The following is a 21,806-nucleotide window of genomic DNA, read 5'->3' as shown; positions in this document are numbered from 1 at the left end:
CACAGAAAAAAAAACCTCAGTCACAAGAAAAGGAAGCATGAAATAAGGCCGGAGTGCTGCAGCTGAGCCGCACTCTTCAGCCTCGAGCATCTCCAAACTTTTTGAAACGACCCCGAGTGACTTTAGACATGACGCAGTCAAGATGGCTTCATAACCTGAGAAGCTGGTCCCTGAAGGTTTAAGTGCTCGTCCTTGCTGCCCAGTGCTTTGACATTTCTCCTCTTGAGTCATAATGCAGACTGTAAAAAGAACGCCGTCTTATTCATCAGTGACAACACGGAAAGGTTAATGCTGACACACGTCGTCTGAGCTTCACTCCGCTTGTCCTTCACTCTGCGTATGATTGACGAGGACAACTGTCTGGCTGCCGTATCGAAAAATGGAAAATGATTGCCACCGGGCTCGAAAGTAACGGTTGCCATTGGGATCCATTAACATATTAAAATATAGGGACAGCAAACAGAAATTGAGATTGGAGGACATCTCTGAAAGTAGTGATGATGGACAAGCTGATGTTGGTGCCCAAAGTCCAAGACTTCAATGCTGAAGGTCCGATGGATCCGTGGTGGGAAGAGACGGTTTCATAAAACATAAAAATAAGTTCCTCACAGTAACTTTTAGATGATGTGTAGCTGCATAGCATCTTAATAAGGCGACTAAAAATGGCAACCATATTTTCAGATATGTGCAGATGCCACATTTAAAATGTAGGGTTGAGCCCTGAATCAGCCCCAGTAATCACTGTGGGACTTCAGTATCAAGCGGCAGAAACTGGACTCTTTAACGTAACCAGTTTAGCTCCGGTTTCCATGTTGGCTCGTAGCCGCGGCCTGGACATAATCAGCCTAACTGACAGGCAGAAGCAGAGGCGTTGTGTACACCCACTACTGCATTCTTCTGAGGTTAGATATGTGCCGGGTCCATTCCAACACTTTTCCAGCTGCAGGAACATTTCCATTGTCTGGCGTTAATCCGTGGTGACTTTCAGGCCCCCTGCTCTTGTCTTTGTGTCCACAGGGAATCTCTGTGAAGCACAAAGCTGGAATGTCGGCAGAGGACCTTGACTGACCCTTTTTTATTTCACCGTCTCTGCATACGGAGTACTAAATCTGCAGATATTACCTTCTCTGTAAATTATAGATCCAGATTAAAGGGATTAACTAATCCGTCAGAATCTGTATAAATGTAAAGCTCAGTGGACTTTGCGTTCAGCTTGAAAGCCGGGCCTTCTTTTTCTGTGACGCCTCTTCTCCACTGCACACCAGTGACTACGTCAAACACACACAGATTGTTTTTTGTGTGTGTGTGTGTGTGTGTGTGTGTGCATGTGTTTAAGGGAGTGTAATTCAATATTGCAAGCACAGAAGGAAGGAAAGCAAGCTAATACAAGACTGTTTTGTTATCTGGGCCACGTTTGGCTCAGGAGGATTTGATTTCCGTCTTCTGTCTTTGGGGCAGACTTGCCGGGAATCTCAGTCCAGGAGAGAGGATGAAAGAAGCAGAAAAAAAACTCATCTTGTGTACAAATCACAAGCTCGACTGAGTCACTAAAAGTGCTGATCGAGAGACAATCTTGGCTAAATGTTGTGCTTTTGTTGCCAAGTGCAAGATTTTACAACTAAACACCATCAGCCCCTTTGTTTTGTTTAAGTGGCTGGTTGGCAAATGTTGCGCTGCTCCTATGATTGGTTTAGGAAAAAAAGAGGATGATGCCAACCAGAGACAGGAAGCTGTCATCCTGTCTTCAAGAGGCCTGTGATGTATCGCTGCATCGTCTTCATGGTCACACACACAAATGAACAGCAACATTGGCAGCGTGGTTTGCGAAGCTTTTAGCCCACACATCCAGCACAATGATCAGAGAGACACACATGCCGGCTCAGAGCTGTTGTCTAAAGGGATTAAAGATAAAAGTCTCAGACTGTAAATGTTTGGCAGCACAATATAGCATTCAAAATAACACATACAAATCCCCTTTGTTCTATGTATAAAGCCATATAGTTATGAATGAGCTGTGCTGCTTCCCTAAAAAATACCAACATTACTCTTCCTAACTGGCTTTCACGAGTTCACTTTTTCATCACCCCCAAATTGTATCTTAAATCATACATTATCATTTTTTGTCATATTCCCAGCAGAGATGCGTGTGGGTTAGTTTTGATGATGTGAACATTGTCGCCTTTTTCTGATAGAGTATCTGACTTTAGGGCAAAATAGTGACGATGATAAACCAGCCACAAGTATTTGTCAGTACTCGTGTTGATACTTGTACATCTACGGCGGGTTTAACCATAATCTCGCCGTGATAAACTTCCCATGCACCCACTCATTTCCTGAAGTGGCTATAAATGCCTGCTGGAGTATCGTTGTGTGTGTGTGTGTGTGTGTGTGTGTGTGTGTGTATGGGGGGGGGGTCTGGCAGCACACTATAAGTGTAAAGGAAAATAGTCACACGCGTAGTCTTCTTCAGGGTAGTGAGAAGGTGTCATGTTGAAACGTCGGTAATTTATGAAATATTTTAAAAAAAGTTAACACTTGTGCTTTCACCGTGATCAGCACCTCTCCAACACTGGTGTGTGTTCCCCCTCTCTCGCATCCTGAAAGAATGGCAGCCATCAAATTATACAAAGAACTGCAATAAAATCCACAACAACGTCGCCCTCTTCTTGTGTGAAGATTTGCTCCTTTCGCTTGTCTTGCAGTTATGTCAAATGAATATTATCTTTAATTGTAGTTTGGACAAAACGAAACATTTGAAAGTGTCACATTGGACTTTGAGAAACTTACAATTTTTGTTCTCCAAACAATTATTTTCTCGACTCATTAAATATATTAGCAGATTAAGCAGTAAAGAAAATAATCATTAGTTGCAGCCCTAGTTTATCAGAGGGCTTATACTACATACATTTCTGCAAAAAGTAGTGATGAGGTGTGAGAATACCTCACAACCTGAGCACATAAAACCAAAGCTATCACAATGTACTACTAGGGACAAGTGGGAAAACATGTATTTAGTAATTTAGGTGAATTGACGGTTTAACCCACAGTTGCCCCAAATTTTGCCCAATCAGGAAGCTCTGTCGTCATTAAGTTAGAAATAAAATAAAGGCTAAAGAGCCAACAGGGATTTCTTCGGGATCAGGACTTTTTAGGACCTGGCCGCCTGCCACTGCTAAAGCAGCAAACGCAGCTCCTGATTCATGGTATTGAATTGGCCCAAATAGGCAGGCGCAGTCCATTAGACCAGTGATTGATCCAATTAAGTTGCCGTAGAATGAGTGTGGCAGAAATCACTGGAAGAATGACACAGAATGCAAGTGTGGGTCTCTTTATCTTGAGTTAGTGTGTGTATCTTAGCAGGTGTGTGAGCCTATTGTTTGAGGCATTCTTGATTTTGACTGCGTGTCAACGGCTGGAGATTGTTATGGCTCACCAGCAAGGCCTCCAGCTAATGTTGGCTTGGATCTGTCGCCATATACATCTCATCATCATGCAAGGATAACCCCTGAGTCAACACGGACAAGCTGCGTTTCGGAGAAACTCCCCTGAGACCTTGTGGAACGAGAGAGATTACACGAACAAACGCAGCGACGGCTGGATGTCATGCGACATCTCCAAAACAAGCTGGAAGTGTTCTTGGTGTAACTTTGGGAGCAGATAGAAGATTGGGATATTGACGTATAGTGTGATTGTAGTTGTACATCCTGTGCTGTTGTGGTGGGTCGATTGTGGAGACGTAAGGTCACAGTGTTCCACAGTGTGTGTGTGTGTGTGTGTGTGTGTGTGGGTTCGTCCATGTTTGAATAATAAGCTGAATGCCTCACTGTGTGGAAGTGACTGGGATCTTTTTCTTTATGTGTAAGCCTTGACTTAAACTTTGCTTTACTAATTTTGTAAAAGAAAGTTCAAATGTTTTTGTTTTCTCTATAAATAAACATCCTGATAATGACAAATGAATGCAAAATCATTTCTCAGTCTCTCTCCGCCTGTTTGAATATTCGTCTTATTTGCATACTAGTTGCATGATGTTTCTCCTGGCAGTGTGAATGTCAGAACAGAGAGATACCCACAGATCCATGTTTTGAATTTGTTGAAATGTGTTTGTTTTTTTCCTCCACCAAATATACATCAAACTGAAGTCATTAACATTACATTCATGCAGAACTTCTCTTTACAACCTTTACCACATACGTCTGATTCACAGGTCAGGTTTGAGCTTCATCACTGAACCTCACTGTGTATTCACAACACACAAGTACTTCCTGATGCTGTATTTAAACCACCTCCTGCTTCCTGTACAGGAGCGGTCTGAGGACCGGGACCTCGGCGGGTTGGGAGAGCAGGCAGCAGATGGACAGACCCGACTGACGGACATCTCCAGCTGCACAACGGGCGGCAGCATGGCGTCCATACCGGAATACTACGCCGGCAAGAACGTGCTGATCACAGGAGCAACGGGCTTCATGGGCAAAGTGCTGGTGGAGAAGCTGCTGAGGTCCTGCCCCGAGGTCAAAGCCCTCTACCTCCTGGTCAGGCCCAAAGCCGGGCAGTCCATGCAGCAGAGGGTCAGCGACATGATGACGTGCAAGGTGAGAGCTGAAGGTGTTAGCTGATGCTTTGACTTCACTGTTACCCAACTTCATCTCCGGCTATGCAAAGTTACATGGAATTTACCGGTACATTAGTTTCTCAAGGTTGAGTACATAGCAATGTAAGTGAAGTAAAGTACGACTCCCAAGGTGCATTGTGGCAGAGATTATCCAATCACTAAGCTTTGTATTCTGTCGTGTGTGCTGCGAAAGACGAGTGGAAGCTCTTTAGAAACCTGACAACACAATCTGCAGCTTAAATAAAGCTTCACTTTCAGATTCAAAGTCTAATTTTGATCAATTTCAACAACTACGGCTTCTTATTTTGTTCCCACATGTTTTGAATTTGCTACAGCTGTGATTGGAACATCTGACTGGCCGTTTTTTGAGAAAGTTGAACCATTACAGCATCATTTCTGAGGCCATAAAACCAGGAGATTGTTTGGACATTTTGGCTAGTGGGGCTGTTGATTCAAATCATCATTCAAATCCAGGGTTGTTCAAATGGCATTGCAGCTGTAAGTGTGTACAGAGCGATGGAAATTTGCCTGTGAGTAAACAAGCGGCAGCTGCTGTTGCCATGGTGAAGCAAACTTAATGACCCCAAAACAATATTTGAATTTTAGCAGAGACACGAGGCGTCGGAGAGCGAAATGAGGAGTCTGATCAGGAGTCGTGAAAGGTTAACTGAACTGGACGGTTTCTTATTGAAAATACTGACGGGGAGAAAGAAGAGGGTGGGAAGTGGGTAGAGGAAGGTTTTAGGACAGAGGAGGTGAGGAAAGGAAGATCAGGGGAAGGGAAGGTGAGGGGAGAAAGACAAAAACCAGGGGAGGGGAGAGGAGTGAGGATGGGGGACGAGCTCCAAATATATGTGCGTCAGCTGCATCGGGCCAAGCAGCAAAGCATGACTCAACGAAAAACAATTTTGGGCTCGATGAGGAGCGAAGCATTGGGTGCGTATTGATGTGCTGACAAGCAGCTGCTCTGGTTGGGTGTTGTTGGCCTCAAACTGTCGGCACACTTAAGAAAATCACACTTTCACCGTGTTCCCCTTTCCCTCTCTCTCTCTGTCTCCCTTTTTGTAATAGCATCTATTTTGTTCCGCTCCCATTGAACCTCGGTACTGCATTCATTACTCTACTCACTACTTTCGAGCACTTGTGTTTCTTTTTCTTTTACCTCCCCTCCTTCCGTCAAGGAGCGCGATGCTTCAGTCATTCGGGATTCGTAGAATATACCCCTCACCATGTAATTAGTTCACTCAGTGCTGTTAAAGTGCCAGTTCACACCCTGTCATTTCTGCACATCAGAGTGGGCGACAGAGATGGATACAAACACCTTTTTTCGAAATCCCTGTTCCTGTTCTGCTGCAGCTTATTAAGGTAGCACATAAGCAGTGATAATCAAACTTTTATTGCGTCTGCGACACAGCAGCCACTGGTGAGCTATGCAAAGATGTAACGGAAGACAGAAGGAGAGGAGAAAAGTTTGGTTAACAGTGGATGATGATAGTATTTAACACACTTCAACATGTTATTTAACTGCTGCTACCGTTTGCAGTACTTCCCCCTCTTGACAGTTTTCTATTGGATTTTTGCATCACTCTTATCGTGTCCTCAGCTTGACGCTCTGCCAAAAACAAACTGCCTCACGCTCGACCCGCATTCAGAAGTGATGTCATTAATTTCCATGACCGAGCCTCGAGCTCCGATTGGTATTCATGCGAGTCCACGGGTCGGTATTACTCTATTCAGAATCGGCATAATTCATGAAGGAGAACAGTGGGGTTTTTTTGTCTCCCGAGTAGCCGCTCCTCTCCATCCTTCGAGCCAGGCCAGTATCTTTCTCACCACCTGTTGCTAGGAAACGACCATCTGATCCGTCCCATGGTGGGGTTTTTTTTTTTTTTTCTAGAGGATGCAATCAGGGGAGCTGCCCCGGGCAGTTAAAAAAAGAGACGAACGGATAGGAATCACATTGTCTGTGTGCATCTCCACTGCAGCGACTTTGACATTGAAGCGCCGTCTGCCTGTTCGGAGGCTACTTTGATTCAGTGGGAATGTTTAGACGGCTGCAGGCCTTTTTGCTGCGGTGCCAAGCACTGAATGGCACGTCAGGCACTTGATACAAGTAGGCCACTGGGTACACAAGGCCTCTCTCCTGCTCTGTGGCATGCTCCCCCACCCCCCACCACCCACTAGCGGGCTTTTGAACCCAGTAACAGTCGGTGCAGCATCTTCATACTGCTGATCCAGAGCTGTGACTGCGAGAGATGGGGATGTGGGAGGAGGAATGCTTCAGGTGGGAAGGGATCATGTGGAATTTGCCTACAAGGCAGAATCCTGGATAAGGGAGGGGTGTATTCTTATTGGTAGAGAATTACTAATGATCATTGATTTACAGGCTGTTCGTTGTGGCAGCTGTACCACAGATGGTGATGCGGTTGTGCATCAGGAATCCAAAATGTGTAATGCATCAGGTAAAAGGGACTAAGACACGAGGAGAGGAGGCGAGGAAACGAATCGGGGATGTACAAACTAAGAAATGAGAAGAGCCAATGGTCTAACTAGACTCTACTTCTACTCCTCTACATCTCTATTGTACTTCTACTTCACTATGTTTGTCTGACATCTTTAGTTCCAGATGTGTTGATGTTGAATGTTTGTGATAAACTGAAGGATGAACTGTTCCTATTATTTGTTGAGAATATCCTCCTACTTCCTAAGATAAGAAAAATCTATTTAAAAAGCCTCTTTGGTCAGCTGACAAATGCATCATCACAAAGCTTATAAGCGTCTGTCGTTCTTGTTAGAGATACGGGGTTCTCAAAGAACAGCCACCAGACAAACATATGATGATCTTTTAGAACATGGAGTATTTTCACAGTGTGGTTTAATACTTTTACCTCAGTAAAGGATCTGAATACTTCTCCCACCACTGCCTGTCTCATTGAGTCATTGAGATGCCTAACAAGCCTGACATACCGGTGCCGATGAAGCCACATTATAGTGACGTCGGTGCTGATGCAAAGGAAATAAGCCATGCCTGTATCTTCATGAAGGGTTGGCAGGAGTTAAAAGATGAGGGCGTGTTTGTGAATGCATTTATTGGAATGATTTAAAACCTGCGAGCTTCAATAGACGTGCACTAATCTGTTAGCAATGGCGTGAGTTATCACTCGTCGGATGCCATCTTTATCTTGATGGAAGTGCAGATATTCATCTTCGAGCTGAATAATGTCTTCATGTCTTCTGCAAGAGAGAGGATGCATGTTTGTAGGAGGCTTGCTAAGTTGTTGTGCATGTTAGACAGACACGGATGCACAGCAGGTTTATACACTGTATCTACGAGCGCTGTTGCACTTACTCACCTTCTAAGTTTCTCTTTTTCTGCAGTAGTCGCTGCTAAACAAGCGGCTCAGAAGTAATTCCTTGAGGGAAAACAGCCCACTTCTCTGTTATTATAGGGTTGGCTGCTCTTTTAGTCGGGAGGCATCAGCATTTGGTCTTATTTATTTATAAAGCTATTTTACAAAAGCTATTTCTTGTATTGTTAGCAGCCACTGTACCGGCTCAACCTGCAGGCAACTAAAGCTCCTACAGAGTGAGGAAGACATTTGCACCGGACTCTGACTCTCTGTGCTGAGGTGCTCCGCGGTGGTCAATGCTTTGCCCATTATCACACTCTGATCCAACATGACTACATTGTTCTATTGATTTGCTCTTGAGTGCGTCCAGGAGCCGGGTGATCTCTCCAGCAGTATAAATATTCAAGATGTATTGATTCCTGCCGGCTCCAACAGGCAGCTCTGCTGTATGCGTTTCCACTTGTGGAGCTGCCTGAATTGTTAATGTCCGCTGTCCGTCTCAATCCTGAAGCAGGAGCGGACCAATTTCTGACCCGCTTCCTTCATTCAGGCTTCACTCGGGTCATTTGCTGTGTCATAGACGGGGACTCTGAGGAGTAGTCGAGGCTGCCAGACTGGCACATTGCGAGCCGGTTTCGCTGCTCATCTGTGGCATGCAATGCGGCAGGCAAGCAACCAATAGCCCTGCAACTCCTCCCCAGAGAGAGGGGTGAGGGGGGGGGGGGGACCGATGCGTTTGCGTCTAATTAGGCCGCAAATTGACTCCAGTTCATGAAACAAATTAGCACGTTAAACGTCACCCGTGAAGTCGTTAAGGGAGCGGAGACATGCGAAGTGAAGACTGGGTTCTTCAGGGGACTGTTGCAGCACAACTCAGTGCCTCCACAGCGTGTGGAGATGCGTCCTTATGGCTCCACAGATATCTATATTATGACATTAAGACCTCTGAGATTCTTCTTTAGACGATCCAAGAGCGTGCCTTTAAAGGAGACATTAGGAATTTATGCATTCAGGTTCATGCTTGTATTTTGGGTTTCTACTAGAACGTGTTTATGTGCTTTATGGTTAAAAGACATATTTATTTCTTTAATTTTCTCATACTGTCGGTCTAAAAAAATCTTCAAAATTAACAGGAAATACTAGTGTAAATCTTTGTAATGCAGCAACAAATTGGTCAAAATGTAGACGGGGATTAAAATTCCAGTATATAATGTGTATAGTATTTAAACATGGGGGGGAATTGTATAGATCCGCCACATTGTCACCGATACCTGATATTTGAGTCAGTATCGGCCGATATCGGTATGGTTGAATCCTTACACCTAGACCTGCTTTAACTATACAGAATCTTCCCTCTGTATAACTCTTTAGTCAGTGAAGTAAGTCCCGCTTATGGGCACTTTTTATAGGAGGGGGAAAAGACATTTGGAGCCTTTTGGGAACACCAAATGAAAATTTCAATAAACTTTAAAGGGTATTTTTTTTTCGTCTTTTGGCACTTTAGTATTGGATTTACTTATAGGATAGTCAATAGTGTGTAAACAGCTGTAGGAAAGCAGTAGAGAAAACATGGTTCCTTGTCCTCACATTATTATTTGGCCTCTAGTCGATAGTGTTTGAGTGCAGAAGCGTGGGGCAGAAGATTGGTGGAGGCTTCGGGCGCCTGGTGGCAGGACGGATGAGAAGCTGCTCTCCATATCGGAGAGGATCATGTTCATCCAGATTACAGCCTGCAGCCGCTCTGTCTTCAGTTAAACTCTGAAACCAATGTGACACAAAACTTTCTCTTGTCAGGACTCAAGAAACTAGAAATTGTGGAAGTGGTTCACACAAGAGCTTTTTGGCCACAATACCGCACGTTTCTCTGTGGTTGCCTCAGCACGAGAAAGGATTTCATCACAGCTTGTCATGTAGTCTTTCATTTGCACTGCTGTACCTGCAGAGACGAGGACTTGAGACTTAAGGAGAACAAGCGGATAAATACAGGTTAGTTAGATCAAGATTTAAAAAATATTGCAGGCTACAACAGCTGCTCTCAAGTGGTTAATTCAGCATAATGTACATTCCTACAGCACTTATTCATGTCATACTCACCACTTGAGTTTCTTTTTAACAGAAATGTCTTTTTCATCCATCTATTAATTATATTGTTCTCTGGAAGGCTTGACTTCTTTCAGATGACTTCAGAAGACTAATATTTTAAAAATGCTCTGACTGGCTCTCTAAGCATCATACTCAAAAGAAGCTGATTCACCATTCAATCCCATTTCAATTCCTTGTGGTGTTTAATGAGGACACAAAAGCCTGCGGTACACATCATAAACCTCGAGTCTCATTTCTGTCCGTTTGCTCTTGCAGGGTAATAAAAGTCTCCTTGGCTCAGCATGAGGTCACTGTCTGCCACCGTCATACCCAACGCCAAGCCCAGAAACCTTATTACTCTGCTCTTATTGATCTTCTCAATTGAGTTGTGTACAATGATAGCCCAGAGCCAGACATAAGAAAACCCTCCATTTTCCTTAGTTTGCTGTGATGAGCTGCTCAATGCAATGCTTGATCACCCCCCCCTCCCTAAGCTCTTAAGAAGCTGTGAGATTCAGGGTTGAAAGAGTTGAATAAAGAGTAGAGCCGGGATTGTCTCTCTTAAGTGGACCACTCGTGAAATATTTCACTATTAGTAGACAGTGCTTAACTGAAGATAAACCAGAACACTTGCTCCCTCATGCGAATTTAGTTTACATTTTTTTTCACCAACATTCATTCGTTGTCTTGGCATCCAGGAGTACGCCAATGGATAAGCAAGATTTTTAGGCAGGCTGTTTCCTCCACAGACTGGAGGTTTTGGAGACTTTTTTTCTGGTTCAATCTGTTTTCATGCCGCTGGGACACTGCAGCAGAGGCAGGGACAGGGATGAACCTTTTCTCTCCTTAATATGCTGACAGCCCCGGGGGTTAGCCATGTCTGCCCTACCTCACTCCTTCCCATGAGACTCCTCTCATTCCTTACTTCCCTCTTTTAGTATGCAGCCTTGTCAGTTCTGCAGATGAGAAAGAGAAACCTCGCTGGCATCTGAGATTTAATGACGACTGACCACATGCTCCACAATGTATTGTATGGACTTTTGTGCTCATGCCCAATTATCGACCGTGATCAAGGAGTTTAAGTCATCAAAAAACAAAGATATTCAGCACAATGATATTAATACAATAGTAGCAAATGGTATGGTAGCATCGACAGAGATTATTTCTGAAACAGCGCTAAAATACTCGTTCTTTTAAAACAAAAATGTAGAAGTGTGGATGTAGCCGAAGTCAAGACTCCAGTCTGTCACAGAGTTATCTTACACCTCTGAAGATAATTTAGCTCTGCTTCACACTTTGTCCCATTCTGACCCCCCTCATACATGAGGACCCTCTCCGAAACACTAGACAGCGATGACATTTTGCTACGATAAACCCTTTGGACAGAAAAACAAAACACTTAGCTCACAGTTTCTGTGCGTCTTTTCTTGCCCTTTCTCTCTCTGTTTCTGCTCCGGGGGAAAGGTCTGCGTGAAGGAGGCTGTGAAAAGAGTGGAGACCAGTTAAAGGGCAGTTAGTGAGAAGAGAGGCTGTTTGAATGGCATCTCGGGTTGCTGGGCTGAAAGGAAAGTGCCATTAGCGTTGGGTTTCTGTGAAAGTCGTACGAACAGCTGCTTCAAGCAATGTGTATGGAAGATGTATTGTCCTAAGGGAAAGAGATGTCCAGAGCAGAGAAAGGACAAATAGTGGCCGCATGTAAAAGCCACCTCTTCAGGTTAAGCGAAGGAAAAGTCATTCACAGAACTGACTTTATAGACCACCTTTATCTGTGCTGGTTCAAGGCCACGACTCTGTTTGACTGACTACTAAAACACTCGTGGTTAAACATCACCACAGCCGTCCCTGCAGAGTGTTGAGCAACGGCAAACTGGTGGACTATTGTATTCCTGCACAAGGCATACAATAGCCCGTGGGGTTCGGAGAAGGGTGTGACGGTCAATGCGAGCGATGGAAGGCTGGCACAAGAAAAGAGAACAGAACAATCCCACAATGCCATTCTCTGCTTGTGCCCATAACAAAGAGCGCTCTGAAGCCCACATTCAACGGCCTCATTCACCCTTTTGAACCCGATGCACTTTCTCCCCTCGGGGTCTTTCTATAATTCAACTTTGCTAACATTTTACACAACATTCAAAAAAGCATCACGACAAATGGACTTAAGAAATCAGAGTCGGCTAATCGGCGAATTTGGTCTTCGTTTTTTTTATGCTGAATAAAAGTGTTACCAAACAACAGATTAGTTGACTAATAATCGACTATGAGGGGGCAGCCGTATGATATTGCCAGCTACTCTTTGTATTAAATCGTAACTTATTGTGCCTGCTCTATTTTAAACACAGTATGACAACTACGACTGCAGTCAAGAGTTCTTCCTCAGTCAAACCAACACTTCTCGTTGCAGTATTGAGGAGGTTTTCCTTTGTGCTTTTTTCTGGTGTTACATTTGTGGTTTTTGTCTTGGTAGCAGTTGCAAACATCACGAGTGAGTCACATGTGTCGCATTTAATATTTTCCCCACGTAAAATCAGCATTTGACTAGCTGGAGAAACCCAAAAGGCCATGGCAGGTCACGTTTATGACAGCGTTCTGTCACAATGAACTCTTTCACCTGATGTGTCTCTGACAGATACGGTGTGTGACAGGCAGCATAATCAGGGCTGTCAGAGGAGTTTACATTTTAGACATCCTCTTCATGCAACCCACAAGGTTTAGTCCACGACGGGCCGCTGCCAATGTCTGGGTGGTTTGTTTAGCGTTGCCAAGCTACACGCCCTCAAGAGGAAGTTGAACTGAGGTCAATACATGACATCACAAGCTCTGTGAATCATCCAGTAAAGTGGGGAAGTTTACGGAGCAGGAGAAAATCAAATATCACAACATTTTTTAACAAAAACCTCTATCAATATAGAGAAGATATGGGAGGGTTTAATACAGAATTTAGGTCTCTGTTACTGTCAAGCCGTTGGCCTCAAGCAGAGGGAGGGAAAGCACTACTATTTTTTGCATTACATAATGAAAACAGTGCTGCACTGTCATGCAGAAAACATCGCATGCACTCCTCTCCCCCAGTTGGGAACTGTTCTTGGTTATGACATCACATGCTTTACATCAGGACTTGGCGTTTGGGTATTTGGAGAGCAGCGTTACGAAGCAATAGAATGATGGCTAAGCAGAACATGAATATAAACAGCTGTTTGAAGCTGTTTAATTCAACATCTGTCCTCTTCAGCAAGAGTGCTGTTGTTTACTAGGACAGCTGACGCACACACACACACACACACAGAGAGCTGCAATTTCATAACGGACAGCGCACACACTTTGATGCCAATCCCCTCACTTCACCTCTCGTTCACCCTCTTTTTCTTCTTCTCATGCCATCTCCCGTCTTTGTGTACGGCTGCCAGAAATGTCAGCCATGTTGGCGACACTTCTCTTTGCGACTCCTGATTGGAACCGCACAAAGAAAGGCATGACTCCATATGACATCTGACTGACTTTCTCTGCTGCCTTCGGTTAGTGTCTCCCTCTACAGCACAGTGGTAAGGGGGTGCTTAGCGCTCTGCAGGGTGCACCGGGTTGTCAGGCAGCGAGGGTTGTGTGTGTGTGTGTGTGTGTGTGTGTGTGTGTGTGTGTGAGACATGAGCTGGTAAATCGAGATGACTTATTCCTCCTCCATGTTGGAATGTCGTCTGCAGCCCTCAGTGAGCAAACAGCTGTGTAAAAGGTGGGATGATATCACACAAGCAGGGCTTCGTGTAGAATATGTAGCGCATGAGCATACGAGTACTCGTCGTCATCAGGCAGTTCTAGACGAGTGTTTTTTAACCTGAGGGATGATCCATTTGCTTGTGCTGAAATGTAACATGCAGCAAATGTAAAGATTATTGTAGATTTAAAACAAGGAAACTGTAAAAACAATCATTCCTCGCAGACCAAACCTCAGACATAAGCGTTTAATCTTGCTTGTGCTTTCAGTCTCACATTGTTGGATGTAAGTCTGGTGTGCACAGCACAGATTGTGTTATGTATACAACAGGGAGTGCGTTTCTTTTCTTTGACATTCATCAGAGAGGACGCCTTCGACTCACAGCACTGACGAGCAAAACTCGTGGGTCCACAGCAGCGACACGTTTTTTTTCTGTGCAACCCAACCCGTCTGTCACACCTACAGAGGCCCTTCAAATATTAGTGCAAATATTTACACATATTTCCCTTCAGTTGAATGAATAATGTTGCACTCTAATGAATTAGATCATTGTGCCATCACTGTGTACAGAGCGATTGCTCTCCCTTCTCTGGAATTAGTGGCCTCTCTGAGCAGGACAGCTTTATGACAATATTAGATGCATCAATTTGGTAGAAATCTAATTTGCCGGATTATGCAGAAACACACATTCCAATTTGGTTATTTTTGATCTATGAATCGTTATATGCGTACCGTATCATGATATGCATATCAATATTGTGCTTTATCTGTATGCCTCACCCTTGCAAATAGTTAGGGCTGAAACCAACAATAATTTTAATCATCAGTCGATCTTTCGGTGCCATCAGTAGATTCATTGTAGTCAAACGACCAATTTATTTAAAAAAATGAAAGCAGCTCTCGCCCATATATTAGGCTATATCCACAGTTCTTTTTTACTACAAATGAAAGATGATGATTTTTAATTTCAACCCTGTTAATAATAGCTGACAGTGTGAAGGAGATGCTTTGTTGTCCTCGTCTTCGACACCTTGATACTCACTGTTGACCAATCCACGTGTCTCACATGTCTCGTGGCATCCGTGTTTTTTGTTTTCATGAAATAAAACGGCAGACATTGTGCTTTACTTTTTCATGCAAATGAACACATTTGCTGTCTTTACTGACTTGAGATCATTTGCATTCCTCGTCATGCTATTTTAGTGTTTAGCTGTTGATGCAAGCGTCAGCTTTAACAGTTGATCTCCCCTCCAGCTCTCGTGCAATATGGGCATAAATATAAGTGGCATTAAAGTCTGTTGCGCTGCATTATTTGAACGCTGCAGATGTTGCCGGGTAAATTTATCTTTCTCTCGGTGTGTTTTCTGTCCGGCAGCTTTTCGACCGAGTGCGGGAGGACGACCCCGACTTCCACCAGAAGATCATCCCCATCAGCAGCGAGCTGACGCAGCCCGGCCTCGCCATCAGCCCGGAGGACGTCGAGAAGCTCTCCGCCTGCATCAACGTCGTCTTCCACTGCGCCGCCACCATCCGCTTCGACGAGCCGCTCAAGTGAGGATCACATGCCGCATCAATGCATCAACAAAAACACCCTCACCCACTCTTCACCATCCCTCCTTCATACAAAAACATACTCTGTATCCACTCACTGATTCATATCTGCATTCTGCTGCTTTCTCCCAGAAAAGAATATATTTGAAACCCTTTTGATTTGAAATTCTTTGCCACTACCAGCTTTTTTGGCATTTCACAGAATCTGATAATTTACACATCTGGTTATTGTTCGGTAACCGGGACTTCCTGTTGTGAGACGTCACTCCAGAGGATCTGCGGCTCGCTGAACAAGCTGCACTCTTGTTCTATTTAAAGCAAAGAGAAAGTAAGGATGGGGATGTGGAGAAATCAACCGTTATAAATACATAAAAACAGACAGACAGGTGATTCCTTCTTTATTCACATTGTGCACAAGAAGCTTGTGTGATCGACACAGACAAAATCAAATTTAGAAGATTATAATGAGACATGCACTTTCTACATTTGTGTGTGTTTTATTTTTTATTTTTATTTTGTATGGAACTCCATATTGTATTCAGTTTGTTCCCCTCGTCAGAGAGCCTGGTGGTCTGCTTTGGTTCTCCGTTATCAGGCAGCCACAACACATCCCAGGCCTTTAACGTTAATGTGCATCTGTGGGTGAATTGCTGTCACACAGTGCTAATGCTAACACATCACAGCTGATTACACTGCCAACAGGTTTGGTATGCAAACATGTACTTTCTGCTTCATCTTCTTTATCTGTAGATGGAGAGGGAGGGTTTCTGCACAACTTCTCATACTTTCAAGGTGCATGGAGAAGTGAAAAGTCTGAAGAGGTCAAATCTCCAGTGATGCTTGTAGTTTAGGAATGTAACAAAAGACAACAGCGGTACAACTGTTTGGATTATTTGCATCTGATGATAACAAACAGGGAATTGGTGCCCCATAAAGGCAAAACAGTGTGCAGAAAAGAAGAATGTAGAGCAACATATGCATCTTCTATTTGATCTGATATGCAGTGTGTTAAATGGATTAGTTAAAGAAACATGTCTGCAGAATAAGGCCGTTCATGTACTGTGTTTGAAGTCTCTCGTGCATGTGTGGAGGTGGATTGCTCCCGGTAGAGGTGGTGTTTGAACTGCTGTGTGTTTGGAGGCGGTTTGAGTGACTGCTCAGTTAGGCTAAAGCTGCTGCACTTCACTCCTCACAGAGTTATATATCGATCCGCTACTGCTATCACATCTCTATCCGTCCCGTCTGTTGCCTTCTGACTCCCCTCTGTTGCTTCACCTTCCATCTGTTTTGCTAAGTGGCCTCACCCCTCTTCATCTAGCTTTCACTCCCACGTTCTCTCTCTCTCGTCCTTCCCATCTGTGTCATCTCTCGGAGTCATTACTCATGTGCAACGACCGGCGGCGTCGTAGGCAGCACCACGGCATAAGTCAGAAGACTCAGTCAGCGGCTGACATCTCAGCTGGTCTTTATCCACACATAAAGGACACAGACAGTCTGTTGAGTAGAATATTACTGTAATAAACAATGTCCCAAGATGTAATAAAGTTATAATAAAATGATCCTTTGAGTTCTCTAGTTTCACCCAGAACATAACAGCAAAAACAGAAGGGAGATGAGTCAAATGCAGGAAGGGGCACAGCGGGGTGTCCATCTTTTCCTGACAGCGTGGCGACCTGCATGTGGTCCCAGAAGGTGGTGGGAAGACGACAAGCCCACGCACAACCAACACCACCCTCCCTATTACTGTCCCCACTCTGCATCTATCTGTGCATGCTGCTAACAAGCTGGCACCACCTGACCACATCTGATTCATGCCGATGGACCCGTCGCCCACCACACGCTCTCCAACCTCCTGTCGCACACACACACACACCTTGCAAGCACCACCCACACACAGCCAGAGAAGCACTCTATCTCACAGTCTCTGTGTTTAACTGACCCTCAGTAGTTCTTACTGTCGCCTCGAGCAGAAATGGGCTCTGAATGCTGGTGCACTTCCACTCCAGAGCTGACACAGATCTACTGCTGAATGCAGCAGGTTTACCAACTGATGGAGAGAAAGGTGTGTTGGTGTTTTTGGCCACATGAGGTTAGAGCTGCACCATTCAGGATAAAACCAGAAACACTATTTATTTTATGACTTCTTTGGGAGAATGTTTTTATATTTATTGTGCCTCTGTAATCAATGTCAGGACAAGAGTTGGATATTGTTCTTCCTCGTGATTCTGGTGTAGAGGTGTTCTTGATTTTGAATCTTATCGTCATCGGGATAAGTATAGTATAGGGAGATCATGCGTTCGGTCGTGTGTGCAAGGGTCTGTCTGTCCACAGAATACTTTTTGTGCTCAAAAAATCATTCTTCTGAAATTTCTAGGCCATGTAATTATTGGTTAATTGAAAAAATTAATAAAAAAATATATTTCTTTCAACATGTTACTCTGTCTTCCTAAAAATCATCTTTGATTGTTTCTGTTTACGCTCTGCGTACGCACACTTCATCACACGGTGTAATGCAATCTTGTCATTTATGGATGCAATTTATGGAGGAATCAAGAGCGCGTGGTTTGATGATAGGATCTCCCCTCTAATGCGGCGGCGTTGTCGGGTCAGTTAATTACAAAGCTCAAAATCGGCTTTACAATTTGAGCAACACACTCCGTACTTAAGTATTAAAAACCTACAGACATGTAGAAATAAGATTATATGAAGGTGTTAACGGTTAATTACTACATCTGGCATGCCCTCTACATCAAGTGTTTGCTGAAGTGCTCATGGCTTGATGAGTGATGGTGTGTGCTGAAAACTGTGTTCAGTGAAAATAATGATGAGACTCATTAATGAGGAGAGCAGATGTCGCCCTCCCCCTCTCTCTTCCTGTTTGGTTTAATGTCTGACCATCGTGTCCTGTCATTCTGCTCCGGCTTATCATCATGTTCTGCAGATTCAAGTTCTTGCATGTGAACCCTCAAACGGAGAACACACCCATTTATTCTCAAGCACACACAAACCTTTCACTCCCACACACACACACACACACACACACACACACACACACACACACTATTTAACTGTACATCTCTCTTCTCTCCGGCAGACACGCCCTGCAGCTGAATGTGATCGCCACACAGCAGCTCCTCAGCCTGGCCAAGCAGATGCACCACCTCGAGGCCTTCGTTCACATCTCCACCGCCTATGCAAACTGCAACCGCAAGCACATCGACGAGGTCATTTACCCGCCACCCGTCGAGCCCAAGAAACTCATCGAGTCCATGGAGTGAGTGGAGGAAGGGCTGGGGTTTCCCCCCTGAGGGCATGGAAACAATTTTAGTTCATGTACGTCCACTAAAATTGCTTATGTCTGACAACAATATGGAAAGGACCCTATGGAGCTCATACAAAACTAAGAAAGACGTTTCATTTCTCTGCAGTATCCTTTCCATAATGTTGTCAGACACTGATAATAATAATCTGAGCCTGTCGGTTGCAAACACAGGCACTTTTAGTGGACGTACATTGACAAGAAGTGCCCGAGCGATTACATTACAACCCGTTTAGTGGCTGCTGTTTGCGGTGTTCTCCCTCAATAATTGACCGATTTCAAGGTTGAAAAAATGCCGAAGTTACTCTTTAGGTAGATCATAAAACAAATAGCTAAATGAGACCAAGATTCTGACCAACTTTTTTTATTGTTTACATTATCAGCACTAGTTGCCTGTGACACCTTTCCCTCAGTATTCAGTTTGATGTCAAGTCTTAGCTTTGTTCCAAATCAGTAAATCATTACCCACATCCTTTGATTTGTTCAGTGATTCAAAAAGAACGGATAGAAAGAAGTGAAATGAAATGGAAATATCTGGCTAACCCAGTTCTGAAAGTCACTGGCAATAATGAAACATGAATGGGTTCCAGAAAAGTAGAATACTACTTCTACATGAAGCGCACATGAAGCTACATTTCCTGGTGTTTGTGTTGAACACTAGTAGCGCCAGTTTAGTTTAGTGGAGATGTAGGAGTATCAACACTTTGGAAGGAACTTTTCATTGATTCTTTTTGAGTATGCATCTGTCTTAACATATAAACAAATGAATGAATTCAGAATAAATGTACATCTCAAAAACACAATGGATTCTTAAGTGATAAGTTACCAAATTGTGTCTGTAGCTTGTAAGCTGACGGCCCAGAAGATTACAGACTAATTCAGTCAAAGCTGCTCTCTGTATACATTAACACATAGTTATTAGTGATAATAATACACAAATCAACAGCACAATGCATGCTGCGTTTCTCTGACCGAGCCCTTCATGTCTGTCTCCAGGTGGATGGATGACGGCATCGTGCGCGACATCACGCCGCGGCTCATCGGCGACAGGCCCAACACATACACCTACACCAAAGCCCTGGCCGAGTACTTGGTGCAGCAAGAGCAAGACAAGCTCAACATCGCCATCATCAGACCCTCCATAGTGGGAGCCAGCTGGCAGGAGCCTTTCCCAGTGGGTCTTTTCCTCTTACAGAGCTACTACAGGCCAACGATTCAAACAAATCGGTTAATATCTTGGCTGAAGAAGTCCTGAGTCATTCAACCAAGTCAGTCAACTCAAACAGCTGTTGTTGAGGGGGGGGTGAGGAGGGCTGAAACGGGACACCGAGGGCGGAGATACGCTGACAAACCGAATGTCCGTTAAGGGTGGGAGGTTGAAGAGTGCAGAGAAGTTCATGTAAAGGCCAGAGGACTTAAGACTCCGAAAGTTGCACTTCTTCCACGATTTAAGCTGCTTTCAGTCACGCTGCTGATGCTGCAGGCATCCTGACATCTACAACATTTGCATTTCACAGGATTTGAATCATTTTGCATTAACTGCAAGAAGTAAATAAAAGGAATATCAACTGTTATATAACCTGTAGTCTTTATATTAAGTAACATTTTTGTGATCTTAACGGACCAATCTGTAATTTTTCAACCCTAAAACCCTAAAAATAGAGGCAAAGAAAGAAAAAATCTTGATCTTTCTCAGAGTAATATCCTCCTTCTCTCTTTTAGATTCAGTGTGATTTACACTTCGTCCATCGTGAATTAATGTCCATAAACCTGCTTAGAGATCATAGAAGAAGTGTCTTGAATTGCTGTAGTTGATTCTGCTTTCTAGGTCATTATTTTGAGCTTGTTTACTGTTGTATGCAATAAGATGAGACCTACTCATAGACACACTCATACTCTTTAGATGCTCAAGGTCGCTCTCGACGTTCTCGTGAAATAATCAAAAGTGCTCTGAGAGATGATGCTGCATAAGTGAAATAGCAGTAAAACACAAGGAAGTCCTTGTTTGTCTGGCGTCAGGGAAATGTAGGCCTTGTGCGTGTGCGCTGGGACTCTTGACGGCAGATCCTGGCTCTGTGTTCAGCCTTCCGTTGGAAGCTTGGCCTGGCAGCGACTCTTCAAAAGGCCTCACTCACGCTTGGCCATGCAATCGCCTTGGCAGCTCGTGCCAGTAGGCGCTGTGAGGCAAAGGGGGGGGGCGGCTATTTATATGTTTGTGTTGTAGTGTGTTTACAACCATAATATGCATCTAGTTCTGTCAGTTTGTGGCTTCATTTCTCCAGATGTTGACCATATAGCCGACGTATAATATGATGCAAAATATCTCTTCAAAGATCTATCTGCCATTTTAGTCGGGCATGAAGCCATCCTCACATTGTAGTGCTGCTAAAAACACCTCTGGCCTGTTCATCTGTGCACTTTATCTGCACCAGAGCGTATTATTAGACTCCGGGGAAGCCTCGGCCTCGACCGCATAATCGCTCTCCAGTCAACACGTTGTAAACTGCAGCAGTCTGTAACCAGTGGTTTCATCCATTTTTAATGCTCTCTAATTGAAGTCGGCAATCAGTGCTTCCCAGCGTCCCTTGTTCTCCCAACACAGGAAGTAACAAAACCCTGAACATGTAATTCCGCACTTAATAATCACAAATGTGTTGCTGTCAGGATCGATTACTTAATGTTGTATCTGATTTGGATTGACACGTTTTCTCTGCTCTTACACCTCAGGGCTGGATCGACAACTTCAACGGGCCGAGTGGCGTCTTCATAGCTGTAAGTGACGGCGTTAAAACTCTTACACCTCAAAGCTTTTAAACACACAGACACGTTTTGGAGTCCTAAGTGTGCTTCTGTGATCAGGCTGGAAAGGGAATCCTGCGCACCATGAGAGCCAACAACGACGCCGTGGCTGACCTGATCCCCGTGGACGTGGTCATCAACCTCACGCTGGCTGCTGGCTGGTACACCGCTGAACGCAGGTTAGTGCCACACCCAGGGTTTCTGTCTGAGATTTGATAACCTGGGTCCCTAAACTTAAAGGACAGGTTCACACTTTCCAAGTCTTTTGAACATGAAATTCCCTCATTGTGTTTCATCGTTGAGCTGCAGTGAAGAGATGGTGAGAAAAAGCTGACAATATTATATCATTTTGTTAGGAATTTATAATCTACTGTGTGTATATATATATAT

The 21,806-nt window shown here is 44.1% G+C and overlaps 1 protein-coding gene across 2 annotated transcripts in view; it reads left to right on the top strand.

Annotated features, from left to right (window-relative positions):
- The window catches only part of LOC116389846 (fatty acyl-CoA reductase 1), a 49,177-nt gene that overhangs the window by 9,875 nt on the left and 17,496 nt on the right, over positions 1-21,806 (top strand). For both annotated transcript variants that reach the window (XM_031858864.1, XM_031858863.1), the window contains exons 2-7: positions 4,302-4,589; positions 15,123-15,298; positions 18,393-18,572; positions 19,614-19,791; positions 21,345-21,389; positions 21,477-21,595. In XM_031858864.1, coding sequence (XP_031714724.1) covers positions 4,302-4,589; positions 15,123-15,298; positions 18,393-18,572; positions 19,614-19,791; positions 21,345-21,389; positions 21,477-21,595 — 986 coding nt within the window. The remainder of the gene's footprint in view (positions 1-4,301; positions 4,590-15,122; positions 15,299-18,392; positions 18,573-19,613; positions 19,792-21,344; positions 21,390-21,476; positions 21,596-21,806) is intronic.

Source organism: Anarrhichthys ocellatus, unplaced genomic scaffold, assembly GCF_004355925.1.
Source record: "Anarrhichthys ocellatus isolate YVR2014 unplaced genomic scaffold, GSC_Weel_1.0 scaffold21, whole genome shotgun sequence".
Classification (NCBI taxonomy): domain Eukaryota; kingdom Metazoa; phylum Chordata; class Actinopteri; order Perciformes; family Anarhichadidae; genus Anarrhichthys; species Anarrhichthys ocellatus.
This window is presented reverse-complemented; position numbering and strand designations above follow the sequence as displayed.